This window comes from Hyla sarda, chromosome 10, assembly GCF_029499605.1.
Source record: "Hyla sarda isolate aHylSar1 chromosome 10, aHylSar1.hap1, whole genome shotgun sequence".
NCBI classification, from domain to species: domain Eukaryota; kingdom Metazoa; phylum Chordata; class Amphibia; order Anura; family Hylidae; genus Hyla; species Hyla sarda.
This window is the reverse complement of record NC_079198.1, coordinates 26,458,711-26,475,903: the sequence shown is the minus strand read 5'-3', so window position 1 is coordinate 26,475,903 and position 17,193 is coordinate 26,458,711. Positions and strand designations below refer to the sequence as shown.

General features: G+C 44.0%; 1 protein-coding gene across 5 annotated transcripts in view; it reads right to left on the bottom strand.

Moving 5' to 3' along the window:
* Positions 1-17,193, bottom strand: part of PPFIA3 (PTPRF interacting protein alpha 3) — a 160,906-nt gene that overhangs the window by 42,132 nt on the left and 101,581 nt on the right. For all 5 annotated transcript variants that reach the window (XM_056544649.1, XM_056544654.1, XM_056544652.1 and 2 more), the window contains exons 18-20: positions 15,253-15,410; positions 8,717-8,810; positions 402-483 (exon numbers count right to left, since the gene is read on the bottom strand). In XM_056544649.1, coding sequence (XP_056400624.1) covers positions 402-483; positions 8,717-8,810; positions 15,253-15,410 — 334 coding nt within the window. The remainder of the gene's footprint in view (positions 1-401; positions 484-8,716; positions 8,811-15,252; positions 15,411-17,193) is intronic.

The following is a 17,193-nucleotide window of genomic DNA, read 5'->3' as shown; positions in this document are numbered from 1 at the left end:
ATCCAGCCTATGGCTGGATCTCACAGGCTTCCATAGCAGGCAGACAGGAGGTCATCATCTAACCTCCTGCTGCCAAAGCAACCAACGGTGACCCGCGATCGTATCACGGTGCCGCCGTTGGTGAACACCATAGAAGCCGTGATCAGAATTTATCATGGCATCTGTGGGGTTAATGCTGCCGGTCACGGTCCCTGCCAGCTACTGATGGTCTCCAGTTGTGATTGACAGCCGGGTGCCACCGGCGATCTCCTGAGCTGCCCACGGAAGAGCAGGAAATCGCGAGGACGTATGCATATGTCCCAGCGCGCGAACGTGTCGGGTGCTGGGACGTATGCATACGTCCCATAGCGGGAAGGGGTTAAGGCATGACTAGTATACTAAGATATACTTTTATACAATACCTCCAGCCAAGAAACAACAGTTGGCCCATCCCAAGCAGCAAATGGAAGTCCTTGTCTACAAGCCTCTTCTAGAAGCTCATGCCTGGAAAAGAGCAAAACATGAACATTTATCTATTATTCTACTGTAATAAAACTAACATCTAAACAGTTTGTTTTCAAAAATATGTTTATATACAGTAACTAGTTGTATATACAGAAAGAACTTATTGATAGTTATAGGAAGCGACTGATTTCAGTTATTTTTTCCAAAGGGTTGTGCAACCAAATATTAAGTTAAGGGTGCCAATAATTTTGTCCAGACCATTTTTGGAGTTTGGTGACATTATGTCCAATTTGCTTTCTTCCTCCCTTTTTTGGTTTAGTTCCAATACACACAATGGGAATAAACATGTGTATAGCAAAACGTGTTACTGCAATCCTTTTCTCTGAGAAATACTTCATTTTCTAGGAAAATTTCAGGGGTGCCAATATTTACAGCCATGACTGTTTATGTGTGTTATCACTAGTGTTTATTTGGGATATCTCACTGGTTCCTGCCGCTGCAGCTGGTAGTTTTCTCACTGACCCTCCCCTAAAAGTTTTTGAGGATGAAGGCATATAAGAAGTACCCCTGCCACCACATGGTTGTTGGTAAGTATTAGGTCTACTGTTCGAGGGGGATCTGTTTCTTCTACCCCTTGATCTATTTGCTCCCCCTGATCTAGACCCTCATGTATTACCTCGGCCCCTCTCAGACCACGAACTTGACCTCTTCGTGTCGGAAGGGTCAGTATCCGAGGTAGAGATTTCCGTGTCGTGATCTCTAGGTGGCTGGTTCCTAAATAAGTATGCCCGATTTTCCCTAAAATCCTGTAAATCTTGTATAAATTGACTTTCTTTACGCTTCTTAAAGAGTAACTCCCACCATGTAACAAAAAAAAGTTTCTGTCCCTGCCTATTGCCCATCTGTCCCTAACCCCATCCCTGACTTAAATTTTTTTTTAACCCCCTTAGAAATATATTTTCTGTCTGCCTGGTAGTGTGGTCACTTACCAGGCAGACTTCCCCTTCAGGCGCAATGTCACTGATGCCTGCTGGGGGGGGGCCGACTTCCGCCCTTAGCACATCTTTGCTACGCTCCCGTCGGAAGCGCGCATAGATGAGCGGCCAGTAGCATGGCAGGCTGATCCAAGGTGTCCTCCTCCTTGTTTAGCAGTGTAGTGTTATCCAGGGAGGAGGAGTATAGGAGCATAACCCACCTGCCATGGGACCCGGGACCGAAAGAAAGTACGGGTAAGTTAAATAAGCCCTCACTTATCCGTACAGGACATGTACAGTCCTGGAGCATCAGTGCAGCACTGAGATTCAGTGCAGCTGCGAGGCTAGGCAGCCAATGAGCTCAGCCCAGGCGTTCACAGTGCTCGCTCCCGCCTGTCTGATTGACAGGCAGGGAGCGAGCGCAGGCTGACTGAATTACGACCGATTGCCCAGCCGGCACCGGTCCGAATTCAGTCATGAGGTCACGGCAGGCTGCAGCTGGCCACTAGGAGGGAGACCCCTAGTGGACGGTTTTCAAATATAAAATACAATATTTTAATAAAAAAAAAAAAAATTATGTATATTAGAGATATGTTGTAGTACATAAGTACTACAACATATATATATATAAAAAAAAGGTTCATGACAGTGCCCAGTTAAGTTGAAAATAGTTCAATAGTATTCTGTAACAAGATTTCTTTAGGGCCAAATTCCGGGTCTGTTTTGAATCTGAGAACCAGCTCCTTCTGTTCTTTAAGTTTAGATTCTGCAATAGCCAGATTTTGTTTTTCTTCTTCTAACAGAATTTTGAGGAATTTTAGTGAGCAAACTGTGGCTGTCTCCTTCCACTGCTTGAGAACCGTGGTTGTTTGCAAGCATTGGTCAGGCAGTATGGCCACTTGGGATGGCTGTCCGGGCATGCTCCGGGCTGTCCGGGCATGTCCGATGGCTGTCCGGGCATGCTGGGAGTTGTAGTTTTGCAACATCTGGAGGTCCGCAGGTTGAAGACCACTGATGATGACAGGCGGTGATGATGAAGGGGGGGGGGGGTGATGATGGGGGTCTGGATGATTACATGGGGGGATGATGTATTTCCCACCCTAGGCTTATAGTCGAGTCAATAACTTTTCCTGGGTTTTTGGGGTAGAATTAGGGGCCTCGGCTCAAATTCGGGTTGGCTTATACTCGAGTATATACGGTACTATATCCACACATTGATAGCATTCTGCTGCTATAATTTGTCTGACATGATTCTATGTGAGGCAGTGATAAATTAATTGTCATTGTATCTTCACTTGGACGGGGAACACACTTCTTTGTTTTGGGTGGATTTTAACGCATACCAATAAATAGTACGTTTTATCGCACTTCCCATTTCCTTTATAATTTTTGGACTTGTGCTGGTAAAGACAAATAGTAGGGCTGGCATATAGCCTGTATTTAATTATATGTGATTGTTATTCAATACACTTTTTTTTTTTTTGGGGGGGGGGGGAAGCATTATTTTGCGACGCAGTAATTCAGTCTTAGGAGCCTCTGTAGGGCCGTTTTACGGCATACTCCCGATCATGACTGAAACACTTCCACTGTTTCAGTCCAATTACACATACAGTGTATGCGCAGCATCTGTATGATCCCTTGACTACAGTGTGCATACACAAATATGGCAGAAGAAGCCATAAAAATACACACAAGTTGGTATTGCAAATTTTTGTGCATAATACACTGCACCTGTCCTACAGTCGCTTATATTGGATAACGGCACTTACACTGCCGATCTATGTTTTTTTAAATAAAATATCTATATCTTTAACCACCTTAAAGGGGTATTCCAGGAAAAAACTTTTTTTTATATATATCAACTGGCTCCAGAAAGTTAAACAGATTTGTAAATGACTTCTATTAAAAAATATTAATCCTTTCAGTACTTATGAGCTTCTGAAGTTAAGGTTGTTCTTTTCTGTCTAAGTGCTCTCTGATGACACGTGTCTCGGGAACTTCCCAGTTTAGAAGAGGTTTGCTATGGGGATTTGCTTCTAAACTGGGCGGTTCCCGAGACACGTGTCATCAGAGAGCACTTAGACAGAAAAGAACAACCTTAACTTTAGAAGCTCATAAGTACTGAAAGGATTAAGATTTTTTAATGGAAGTCATTTACAAATCTGTTTAACTTTCTGGAGCCAGTTGATATATAAAGAAATGTTTTTTCCTGGATAACCCCTTTAACCGATTCTAGGCATATAAGTGTAGTCAATATTTTATGAAAAGCCTATGTTCTGGCGGAAGCGTGCTCCCTGTGCTTCGGAGCGTCACCTCACTAAGAATATTAATAAATGCTCCCTGGGGCTGCACGCACGACCCTAAGTGCTCAGTAAATGAAAGCCTTATTGATGTGCCTTAGGTAAAACAGGGCTAGTTTATGTTGTACTCCCACTCACGTTGCTATTGTGAGTGGCGATTGTGTTCGCTTGCCTTATTTGCACATTTTCCCATATACTTTGTTGTTCCTATTCACCTGAGAAGCTCATGAGAGGGAGCGTTTTTGTACTTAACTAAATTGAACTTATTATAAACAGTGTCTGATTTGTAGCCTTTTTGCTTACTTTTACTTTTTTTTCTTTTTTTTTTTTTCTTTGGGAGTTTATTTTAGTCTATTTAAATAAATTTTTTTATTCATAATAAAAATAAAAAAGGGCTACACAGTGCTACATGGGATGCCACATCTTGTGATGGTAGCATGTATTGTATGTGTTTTTCCATGACCTATGTTTTTTGTTTCTGGTTATCTAACATGAGTAGGTTCATGTTTCCTTCTTCTCCTGTTTTGCTTTTTTGGAAAAACTTGTTGAATTGAAAAAAAAAAAAAAAAAACGCGATGCATTTCTGAGCGAAATCCCCAAAAGGACTAGACAATTATTTTCTTTTTGCGCATGCCAGAATTGGCCACGGAAATTTCACCATGAGAACAGTGCAGCAGATCTCATAGAAATTCATGGGACTCTGCTGCAGCAGAATGTCTGTGCGGAATATTCTGGTGAAATTCCGCACGGACAATCTGCTGTGCTGTGTGAACATACCCTAAGGCAGTGGTCTTCAGATGTTCCAAAACTACAACTCCCAACGGCTGGAGGTCTGCAGGTTGGAGACCACTGCCCTAAGGGTTCATGCACACGTCAGAATTTCTGCCTGGATAAACTGTGGGTGATCTGAGGGCGCCGCTGGTGGTGGGGCAATGCGGACACTGCCGGCCCGTACACAGACAACAAATTCTGCTCTGTATTTTGCAAAAGAATGAACATGTTCATTCTTTTGGTGGGTGAATTTCAGTGGGGCTGCTGAAACTCTTTAGTGTGCAGCAGAATCCTATAGACAGCCATGGGACTCTGCTTGGAAATTCTGGAGTGTGCATTCACCCTTACCAGTCTAGTGTTCCACAAACTTTCACAAGTTCCAAATAATGGCACAGCCTTATCAATTTGCCTGAACCCGAAACGGTCTGGTTTTGCCTATAACAACAAATCACAGCTCAGCTTTCACTTTACCAGAGCTTGCAAGGATATGAAAGCTGAGCTGTGATTGGTTGTTATGAAAGCTGAGCTGTGACTGGTTGTTATGAAAGCTGAGCTGTGACTGGTTGTTATGAAAGCTGAGCTGTGATTGTTTGCTATGAAAGCCGAGCTGTGACTGGTTGTTAAGAAAGCTAAGCTGTGATTGGTTGTTATGAAAGCTGAGCTGTGATATGTTGTTATGAAAGCTGAGCTGTGACTGGATGTTATGAAAGCTAAGCTGTGATTGGGTATGAAAGCTGAGCTGTGATTGGTTGTTATGAAAGCTGAGCTGTGACTGGATGTTAGGAAAGCTGAGCTGTGATTGGTTGTTATGAAAGCTGAGCTGTGACTGGATGTTATGAAAGTTGAGCTGTGATATGTTGTTATGAAAGCTGTGCTGTGATTGGTTGTTATGAAAGCTGAGCTGTGATTGTTTGTTATGAAAGCTGTGCTGTGATTGGTTGTTATGAAAGCTGAGCTGTGACTGGATGTTATGAAAGTTGAGCTGTGATATGTTGTTATGAAAGCTGTGCTGTGATTGGTTGTTATGAAAGCTGAGCTGTGACTGGATGTTATGAAAGCTGAGCTGTGATATGTTGTTATGAAAGCTGAGCTGTGATTGGTTGTTATGAAAGCTGAGCTGTGATTGTTTGTTATGAAAGCTGAGCTGTGATTGTTTGTTATGAAAGCTGAGCTGTGATTGGTTGTTATGGGCAAAACTAGACAGTTTTGGGTTCAGGAAGACTGATAAATCTGGGCCAATGTGTAGCCCAACGTGGGGGCCCCCCATCTGCAGGATAGGCATGCTTAGCTTCCCACGGGATGCTGACATTTACATAATTGTGGCACAGCTTGAGATGATCCAACTCAGCACATAAACTGCTTAACATTTCACACACATTTGTGACTGCAGGTATAAACAAGATGATATTTCGGTGAGTCACTGACGCAATTTACACCTGTTCCAAACGCATGAATTTCTGGTCAAATGTGTCGATGCCACAAATAGAACATAGACCTAGTTAACTAAGGGAAAAAAACACTGCACTAAGAGACAGATCCCCAACTGAAGTGACAGTCAACTTAAAGGGGTTATCCAGGAAAAAACTTTTATATATATATATATATATATATATATATATATATCTCAACTGGCTCCAGAAGGTTAAACAGATTTGTAAATTACTTCTATAAAAAAATCTTAATCCTTTCAGTACTTATGAGCTGCTTAAGTTGAGTTGTTCTTTTCTGATGACACCTGTCTTAGGAACTGTCCAGAGTAGAAACAAATCCACATAGCAAACCTATTCTACTCTGTGCAGTTCACGAGACAAGCAGAGATGTCAGCAGAGAGCACTGTTGCCAGACAGAAAAGAACAACTCAATTTCAGCAGCTGATAATTATTGGAAGGATTAAGATTTTCTTTTATAGAAGTAATTTACAAATCTGTTTAACTTTCTGGAGCCAGTTTTTCCTGGAATACCCCTTTAATGGGTTAAAGGGGCACTCCTGTAAAAAAAAAAAATGTAATCAACTGGTGCCAGAACGTTATACAGATTTGTAAATTACTTCTATTAAAAAAAATCTTAACCCTTCCAGTACTTATCAGCTGCTGTATGCTCCACAGGAAGTTATTTTCTTTTTAAATTTCTTTTCTGTCGGACCACAGTGCTCTCTGCTGACACCTCTGTCTGTCTCAGGAACTGTCCAGAGCAGGAGCAAATCCCCACAGGAAACCTAACCTGCTCTGGACAGTTCCTGAGACAGAGGTGTCAGCAGAGAGCACTGTGATCAGACAGAAAAGAATTTGAAAAAGAAAAGAACTTCCTCTGGAGCATACAGCAGCTGATACGTACTGGAAGGATTAAGGTTAAGTAATTTACAAATCTGTTTAACGTTCTGGCACCAGTTGATTTAAAAAAAAAAAAAATCACCGGAGTACCCCTTTAAATACATTAACATGTAGTTGAATCCACCTCTGATTATATATAGGGCTCTGTAAGAACATTTGCTAGAAGCTGTCTTCTAAGTGTTCTTCTATATGCAAAGTATCCTATCCAATAACCAGGGCTCAAGTCCTGCAGGAACGTGCACTGCACTTTTTTCCCAGCAGGAACACCATTCCCATTAGCAGGAGTTCTGCAGGACCAGCCCTTGAGTGGAAATCTTGGGTGAGTTCCTGTACTTTTTTTTCCCAGGACTTGACCCCTGCCAATAACATAGACCACTTCTACTGACAAACAGAAATAGCAATACTTATCCACTATCGAGAGCAGTGTCTCCCAAGCAGGGTGCCTCCAGCTGTTGAAAAACTACAACTTCTATCATGCCCGGACAGCCTTTTGCAACAGCTAAAGGCACCCTGCTTTGGAAACACTAATTCAAAAATCACAAGAATGTGGGTCAATTATCCCCTCCTATATGAATGGAGCAGCAAAGAGCCACCGCACCATTTACTGCACATGGAACTTCCAAACATGGCAGAGTTTGGTGCTCTGAAATTTCAAGAAGTCCCATGGAGAGTGAAAGGAGTAGTGGCTAAGAAAGCACTTTGCTACTATATTCAGTCAGGGGTCAACTGACCTCCGTTCACATGATTGGTGGAGGTCCCAGATGGTCAGACCCCTCCCACAGATCAGCACTGTTATATACCCTTTCGTCTGGATAGGGTATAACGTTTTTAACTTTTACTATTGAGATAACCCCTCAATATATTTATACATTTCCAATAGGAATAACAGAGGAATGGCACAATGCAAGGTGCAGTTACTAAAACTGTCAAATTCTAGGAGAACTCATCACTTGTGTCATTAAAAACAACCTCTTCCAGAGTATGCCCCCTGCTGGGCTTAGTAAGCAGGTGATTTTGCTGTGGCTTGCCACTTCAAGCCAGGCATTTTCCCTGTTGAATCACATGACAGTCATACACAAAAACTGCTGTCCTTGTAAAAGGATAACTTTTTTATTTTTCCATTTTGCCCGGGCGGCAGCAAGTACAATAATAAACCTTACATTACCTTCTGCGTCTCTCCCGCTGCTGCTGGAATTACTCTCCTGTCCTCCAGCCCCGATCTTCTTCCTGCTTTTGATGCCCGACACCTCACACAGTGTTTAGATATCCATTGGCTGCACTAATATGTCACACCAGCCTATCACCAGCCAAGGAAGGACATCACTGTGGCCGGCGATTAGTTGAGCGCAGTGTGACTTGTTGGGCCCCAAAAGCAGGAAGAAGACCGGGGTTGGAGGACTGGAGAACGATTCGGCACCAGGGGAGCGGCGGACAGTAAGTTAAGTTGTATCATTTTAGTTGCGACAGCCTGGGCATAATGGCAAAAACATTTTTTTTTCAGACAACGATGGCTCAAGACTGCCACGACTGGGGCTGCTCCTGCATGCTAGTTCATAGACAAATGTAAGATCCTTGTGCCCTAGTAAGGAATATAAAAGGGGGTTGTGTGCATGGGACATCCCCTTAAAAAGGGGTTATCCAAGAAAGTAAAACCAGAGCTATTTTTTCCAAAACCAGCACCACCCTTGTCTTCAGGTTGTGTGTGGTATTACAACTTGGCTCCATTCACTTCAATGGAATTGAGCTACAATACGATACCCTACCCGAGCACAGTTGTGGGGCTGTTTTTTGAAGAAATTAGCTCAGTTTTTCTAACCCTGGATGAGCGCTTTACATACTAACCTGTATAAGTTCTCAGATAGTATGAATTCTTACAGGAAGGGCAGAGATTACTTACTTTTTCTTGTTTCTGCGGTCTTTGTCCACAGGTCCTGCCAGCTTGGACAAGCCCATAGGATCGGCGGGCGAGGTCTCCTCAGAGGGTGTTCCAGCTGCAATGTGAAGGAGTGGAGAGATTTTAAAGGGGTATTCCAGGCCAAAACTTTTTTTTGTTATATATCAACTGGCTCCGGAAAGTTAAACAGATTTGTAAATTACTTCTATTAAAAAATCTTAATCCTTCCAATAGTTATTAGCTTCTGAAGTTGAGTTGTTTTCTGTCTAACTGCTCTCTGATGACTCACGTCCCGGGAGCTGTGCAGCTCCTATGGGGATATTCTCCCATCATGCACAGCTCCCGGGACGTGACATCATCATTGAGCAGTTAGACAGAAAACTTCAGAAGCTAATAACTATTGGAAGGATTAAGATTTTTTAATAGAAATAATTTACAAATCTGTTTAACTTTCCGGAGCCAGTTGATATATATAAAAAACAGGTTTTGCCTGGAATACCCCTTTAAGCATCAAGTAGACATGTTATTAATGCAAAAAGAGCCTGCGGTCTTAGCATGTCAAAAGACAGCATAAAGCTATATGAGACAGGTAGAAGATAAACCAAATTTATCGCAGTGTGAGCCCTGTATGATACATTTGGTGCATCTTGTTAGACACTAAACTTAACAAAGAGAGATGAACACTCAAAATGGATTGTTCCACTATCTGTATCATTTTATTTTGTTTATGTTGTTCCTAATAAAAAAAACTTTCATTCTCAATACATGATCTTTTGTTCTGTTGAGTAATTTCCTATTGCGGCCACCCGACTGACAACGGCAGTAGGTACCACACCTGTCAAAAGTCCACATAGTACGAACCCTGAGTCGGGGAGGACACCCTACTTTCCAGGGTATCTGAAAATCTATTACAGACCTGAACACACACCGGAGGGCAGACAGCAGTAGGACCTAAAATATATTATTAATAAAGACAATAATAGCAGTTGTGGCTAATCAGATGAGCAGAATACCTGGCAAGAAGGGCAAATCTCTAACCATCATTTGTTCTTGCACATTGAATTGCTTTGCGTTCTCTCTCTCTGGCTATAATGCTAGACATTTTTCTCTTTCTTAAGCCACTGCCGTGTTAAAGGGGTATTCCATGGAAAAACTTTTTTTTATATAAATCAACTGGCTCCATAAAGTTAAACAGATTTGTTAATTACTTCTATTAAAAAATCTTAGTCCTTCCAGTACTTTCTTTGTTCTTTTCTGTCTTAGGCTAGGTTCAGACTACAGAATTTCCGGCAGAAATTCCGCTTACTATAATGCATAGTGTAGTGAATGGTTTCCCGTTCACAAATTCACACTTCGGAATTTGTGAAGCGGAAAGTCCGGATGAAAAATCCGCTAGAAAATTTCCGCCTGAAGAAAGGGGTTGCTCTTTCTTCAGGCGGAAATCCTAGCGGAACACATAGCAGTCTATAGGAGACTGCAGTGTCCGCGCGGTCCTAGCGCCGCCTAATTCAGTCGGCGCAGGCGGAACTCAGAATCTCCGGGCGGAAATTTTCTGCCCGGAGATTCCGTAGTCTGAACCTAGCCTAACTGCTCACTGCTGACACCTCTGTCTGTCTCGGAGCTGTCCAAAGTAGGAGCAAATCCCCATAGCAAACCTCTTAGGCTAGGTTAAGACTACGGAATTTCCGCCTGCAATTCTGCTTTGAAATTGCAGGTGGAAATTCCGCTTGCTAAAATATATAGTGTAGTGAATGGGTTTCCGTTCACAAATTCACACTTCGGAATTTGTGAAGCGGAACTTGTGAACGGAAAATCCGCTTGGAAATTTCCGCCTGAAGAAAGGCGTTGTTCTTTTTTCAGGCGGAAATCCGCGCGGAACACATTGCAGTCTATTGGAGACTGCAGTGTCCGCGCGGTCCTAGCGCCAACTGATTCAGTCAGCGCTGGCCGCACTCGGAAATTTTCTGCCCAGAGATTCCGTAGTCTGAACCTAGCCTAATGCTCCGGACAGTTTCCTGAGACAGACAGAGGTGTCAGCAGAGAGCACTGTTGTCAGACAGAAAAGAACAACTCAACTTCAGCAGCTGATAACTATTGGAAGGATTAAGATTTTTTAACGGAAGTAATTAACAAATCTGTTTAACTTTCTAGAGCCAATTGATGTAAAAAAAAATAAAATAAAATACTATTTTTTTTTCCTGGAATACCCCTTTAACTACTTTCCTCCCAAATACAATTACTTTTAGCTATGTTCACAGCTTAGTGCATTGTTTCTAGTTTTAGCACAAGAACTAGAAAATTATGTTCATAAATCTTCCCTAGTAGCCATTGAGTTTTTGATGGGAAATAAAGCTTATTTGTAAGTATATTGTAATGGAACATTCTGATACAAAATTATATTAGCGGCCTAAGATTATATATAATCTAACTTTACCCCAGGGCTGTGTATGTGTACTGAATATAACACATCTACGTCGGTGTCCATGTCATACTGTGCCGTCTGCAGCCATTGGTGGTAAAAGTGCTACAGGTAAAGCGGACAAAAGCAGCAGGTGGAACTTGTCAAAGGCTAAAACATATGACATTCCAGCAGAGCTGAAGCCGGATCCGCGACTGGGGAGCGGCGTTACTGATGGCAACAACGCATACTGCTAGTCTACGACATCTAAATGACTATAATACACAAGTGGACAGCAGGACTCAGCTATTACTTGGTATATTTTTGGTCACCAAAAGTAGACTAGCGGTCTGATGGCTATAGACAGAACTCTCCTAAAAATTAAGGTTGATGAATGTCAATGTCAAACTTTAAAGGGGTATTCTGACTTAAGCAGTAAAGTTGTAGCTCTGAATGAATGCGGCTCATTCTGTTCATTCAGGGCAGAGTTTACAGGAGTTCTTGGGATCCGTGGGAGTCTTGGAGGTCGGACCTCCCCCCCACAAGCTATTCCCCATCCTGTGAATAAGGTATAACTTGCTGAAGTAAGAATACCCCTTTAAAGTGGTACTCCGGTGCTAAGACATCTTATCCCCTATCCAAAGGACAGCTGTCACGCCCCCTCCCGTAGGCTTGCATTGTGACGTCAAACGGGGCGGAGCCGTGACATCACAATGATCCGTCCCCATGATCGCCAGTAATCAGACCCTGAGCAAACACGCTCCAGGGACTGATTCTAACGGGGTGCTGCGTGCAAGATCAAGGGGGTCCCCAGCGGCGGGACCCCCGCGATCAGGCATCTTATCCCCTATCCTTTGGATAGGGGATAAGATGTCTTAGTGCCGGAGTACCCCTTTAACAACCAAGAACAGTTGGAAGTGTTTTAAGTCAGGAACTTTTTCCCTATTGGATCAACTTTTTGGGGTGTTTGTCAGGATATCCCCAGTGGAACACAGGCAGACACAGGTGGCTGGCTCAGTGCCCTCTTAAAAGTGTACTCCGGTGGAAAACTTTTTTTTTTTTTTTTTTTAAATCAACTGGTGCCAGTAAGTTAAACAGATTTGTATATTAATTCTATTAAAAAATCTTAATCCTTCCAGTACTTATTAGCTGCTGAATACTACAGAGGAAATTCTTTTCTTTTTGGAACACGGAGCTCTCTGCTGAATCACGAGCACAGTGCTCTCTGCTGACACCTCTGCTGATTTTAGCAGAGAGAACTGTGGTCATGATGTCAGCAGAGAGCACTGTGTTCCAAAAAGAAAAGAATCTCCTCTGTAGTATTCAGCAGCTAATAAGTACTGGAAGGATTTAGATTTTTTAATAGAAGTAATTTACAAATCTGTTTAACTTACTGGCACCAGTTGATAAAAAAAATTAAAAATAAAAGTTTTCTACCGGAGTACCCTTTTAACAGCGATAGAAATAAAAGAACAAGTGCACCATAGGGTAATAATGATGATACCAGGTGTGAGGGAAAGAAAAGATAACTGCTCACCCTGGGTGGTTGTGTAGATTCATACACAACAATGATAAAAGCACAAAAGCTGGTAGGTCGTCTGCTGCCCACCGGTGAATAATGGCAAGAAAATTGGAAAGGATGGACTTCAATAGAGATAACTGGCTCAAACGGCGCTGATCGACCAGTACACGATGTGGAGGATAAAAGTGGAATTTAATAACCAAGATGCAACGCGTTTCGCTGCGCATGCGCAGCGAAGCGCGTTGCATCTTGGTTATTAAAGTCCACTTTTATCCTCCACATCGTGTCCTGGTCGATCCGCGCCGTGTGAGCCGGTTATCTCTATTGAAGTCCCTCATAACAGCAATAGCAGCCACAACTAGTTATTGAATTAGTTCCGCCTTAGGCCCTAATAAAAAAATACTGATGAAGCGAAACCCACACGTTAAATGTGGATGTTGCTGTGGATTTAGCTTTTGACTGCACCTACTGTAATGCAATAAATGATATCCATAGCAGAAACTGCAACAGATAGGGAAAGCATGTCTAGAAACGTCTAGAACTGCGGATTTTATATGCCGAAGGTTTGTAACCTCAAGAACTTTTTTGTGGTCTCCCATTAGATTGCCATCCACTCTTTTGCTGGGTGGCATGCTATCCTAGCACTATACAGGCTACAGGACGCGATGCTTTAATTGTTTTGTGGACCTGAGGAAGGCACCTGCTAGTGCCAAAACGCGTTGTCCTTTTACTTGAACTTCAATAAACTGTCCTGTGCTACCGTGGCGTCCTGATTTCTTTCCTCAACAGCAGTAGCGCTCGTTCCAACCCCCTTTTGTGTTTGTTTTTCCTCCTGCCTATATTGTTTCCGTACCCTTGCGGATACGGATAGGGGAATTCGAGCTGCACAACTGCCCTCACTGCTTTCCACCCCGCACCCTACCCAAGTGAGGTGCTGTCATTGCTGACCACCCCAGCGGGCCATCACATCACTTTGGGTGCAGTGGGTGCTTTGTCATCCATCTGCTTTCCTATTCCACACGAGACAGCGCCCCTCCTTTTTGCTTTCTTCTCACTGTTGTGAGAAAATGAAGCCAAACGCTGGTCAATCATGATAAAGCATGACAGGAAGAGAAATGTAGGGCCCTGGTACTAGGGATCGACCAATAATCGGTTTGGCCGATATTATCGGCCAATAATCGCGATTTTGGACATTATCGGTATCGGCAATTACCTTGCTGATATGCCGATAATGATACACCCCCCACCCCACCACGACCATCGCCGCCACTGCCCCACTGCCTCCCCCCATCCTCTGCCCACATACCGCCGCCGCTGCCCCATTGCCTCCCCCCCATCCTCGGTGTTATAATTACCTGGTCCCGGGGGTCCGCAATCCTTCTGGCTCCTGCCCTATTGCTGTGCGCTGCGCTGCGTAATGACGAGTGACGTCCCCAACGCGACGTCACCGTCAGTACGCACAGTGACAGCGCAGGACGCCGGAGCCATAAGGATCGCGGACCCCAGGGAACAGGTAATTATAACACCGGGGAAGGGGGGAGGCAATGGGGCAGTGGCGTTATGTCGGCAGAGGATGGGGGGGAAGAGATGGGGCAGTGGCGGCATGTGGGCAGAGGATGGGGGGGAGGCGATGGGGCAGCGGCGGTATGTGGGCAGAGGATAGGGGGGAGGCGATGGGGCAGCGGCATGTGGCCAGAGGATGGGGGGGAGGCAATGGGGCAGAGGCGGCGGTATGTGGGCAGAGGATGGGGGGGGAGGCAATGGGGCAACTGTGGTGGTTAGACTCAGGACAGGCAGGGGGAGAGTAGCGGGTGGCGGCAGCGGTCTCTGGCACCGCAAAAGCCGCTGCAGTTCATTGATTTAAAGCGCCCGCTTTAAATCAAACGCCCGCTTTAGATCTGCAACGGCTTCTGCCCCGCCGGGGGGGGTTGAAATAGTCGATAACTTCGGTATAAGTTATCGGCTATCGGCCTGAAAGGTAACAGATTATCGGTATCGGTATTGGTCCTAAAAAATCGATATCGGTCGATCCCTACCTGGTACCCATACCTGGTACCCTTTATAATCTCCTGCTCAGACCTCTGGGGAGAATTATTAAGTGGCTAGTGTGTGCAAGAAGCGAAGGACTGTCTAAGGGTACGTTCAGATGAGCGGATCCACAGCGTATTTTACGCTGCAGATCCGCCACTGAAGGACCCCTACAGGGTGCCTTTAGATGTGCCTACTCGGAGCGGCAATACGCCGCTACGAGCAGACACACTGCTGCGATGTGCAAGTTACCGCACAAGGGCGCATACTGCGCATGCGCGCGGCGATGTGTGTCTGCTCGTAGCGGTAATTCAGGCACCTGTAAAGGCAGCATACAGCGGTCCTTCAGTGGCGGATCTGCAGCATAATACGCACTGGAGATCTGCTCGTGTGAACGTACCCTAAGTGTGTCAGACAGATCTCACAGCTTAAAAAGAACAAACTCTCTGAAGACCATTTGGCTGACATCAGTGTTGACTGGACACAATGAAAGAGACCACAAAGCCCATGTCATGTTGAATGACTGTAGTGAAGCCCAGCGTGAAGTCACTAAACTTTGCCCCTATAAGACACTGAAATTCATGTTCTTACCAAGAGATGAGGAATCCCGTCCCATCTGTCCCATACGTCCCTTCTCCTTTTTGCCAAACAAACGCCCAATTGAGGACTTGATGCTCTTCTTCTTTGCAGCTTTATGCAGAGAGTCCTGGCTGGTGCTATTGGTGCCTCCAAGGCCATCCGCACCCAGGCTGTAAGAAGAAGAAAACGCTGCATATCTTAAGCTAGTCACACATAAGATAACAGTTTGCCAAAATGACCCTTTGGAATGGTTGTGCTGGATTGAAAAAAAAAAAATGTTGCACACTGGATTTTTCCAATCAGCAAGTTGACAGGTACCCATAGGTCCAGGCCAAATCCCATTTCAGCCTTTGAAGCCCTGACGGGGACACATGGTGGAATGGATCTGACCTGTTGAATCAAACATTTACAGTACTCCAGGTGGCACGGGATCCCTGGGCATATGTGAACCAGTAGTTTCTACATTGTGGTGTCATTTTATCTCTCCAGTATTTCTCTCCAATGTTTAAAGGGGTATTCCGGCTTTATACATCTTTTCCCCTATCCATAGGACAGAGGATACGATGTATGATCACAGGGATCCCACCGATGGGGACCCCCTTGATCTCGGTGCAGCCCCCGGCATTATGACCACGCCCCTAGTGACATCACACCATGCCCCCTCCATTCATGTATACGGGGGGGGGCGTGACGTTGTCACGCCCCCTCCCATATACATGAATGGAGGGGGCGTGGCGTGATGTCACTAGGGGGTGTGCCGTCACATCCCCGTCTCAGAGGCAGCACCTGGCACAGAATGCCAAGGGCTGCACCAAGATCGCGGGGGTCCCCAGCGGCGGGACCCCTGCGATCATACATAGGGGATAAGATGTATAAAGCTGGATTATACCTTTAAGACTCCAACCATAACTATAAGAAGGACGTCATCTTCTAGAAAAAGGACCATTCTGATAACAGGTACAGCTAACAGTAAGGAACAATATGTGGAGAGGAAAAGATGATTCTCAATATGATTCCCAATCTTGGTCTGGTAGAAGAAAGTTAAAGGGGTATTCCAGGCAAAAACTTTTTTATATATATCAACTGGCTCCAGAAAGTTAAACAGATTTGTAAATTACTTCTATTAAAAAATCTTCATCCTTTTCAGTACTTATGAGCTTCTGAAGTTAAGGTTGTTCTTTTCTGTCTAAGTCCTCTCTGATGACACGTGTCTCGGGAAACGCCCAGTTTAGAAGCAAATCCCCATAGCAAACCTCTTCTAAACTGGGCGGTTCCTGAGACACATGTCATCAGAGAGCACTTAGACAGAAAAGAACAACCTTAACTTCAGAAGCTCATAAGTACTGAAAGGATTAAGATTTTTTTAATAGAAGTAATTTACAAATCTGTTTAACTTTCTGGAGCCAGTTGATATATATATAAAAAAGTTTTTGCCTGGAATACCCCTTTAAGAACTTAAAATTTCAAAGGATATTTCCTGAAGGAAAACACAGACTGCGCTTTAAAGAGGCTCCGTGACCGAGTAACCATGATAATGACTTTAGCAAAATGTACAAACAGATTTACTTCTGCTTGAGAGGTCCCCATTATACATACAAGGAGGATGACTATGAGAAGAGAGGGTCGTACAGTGGCTTCAGGCCCCCTGCTCAATAAGCCCATTTTATCCCTCCACTGAACCATGAACGCACCTTTTAGCCAACAATAGAAGGAGGGCAAAAAGGGAACTACTGCTACTGTCTACATCAAAAATTAGGGTAACAAATTCTATTCTACAAGAAAGCTGGGTGACAAACAATAAGGTGGAACTCACTATTCTATGCCATTTGCGTAATGCACATTCACTTTTATAGGAGTTTGGGTCATATTAGACGGAAAGGGCTGCATAAATGATCGCTGGATCACACAATTATAGCAATACAAAGCTACACATGTACTACAAAAGTTGTAAGC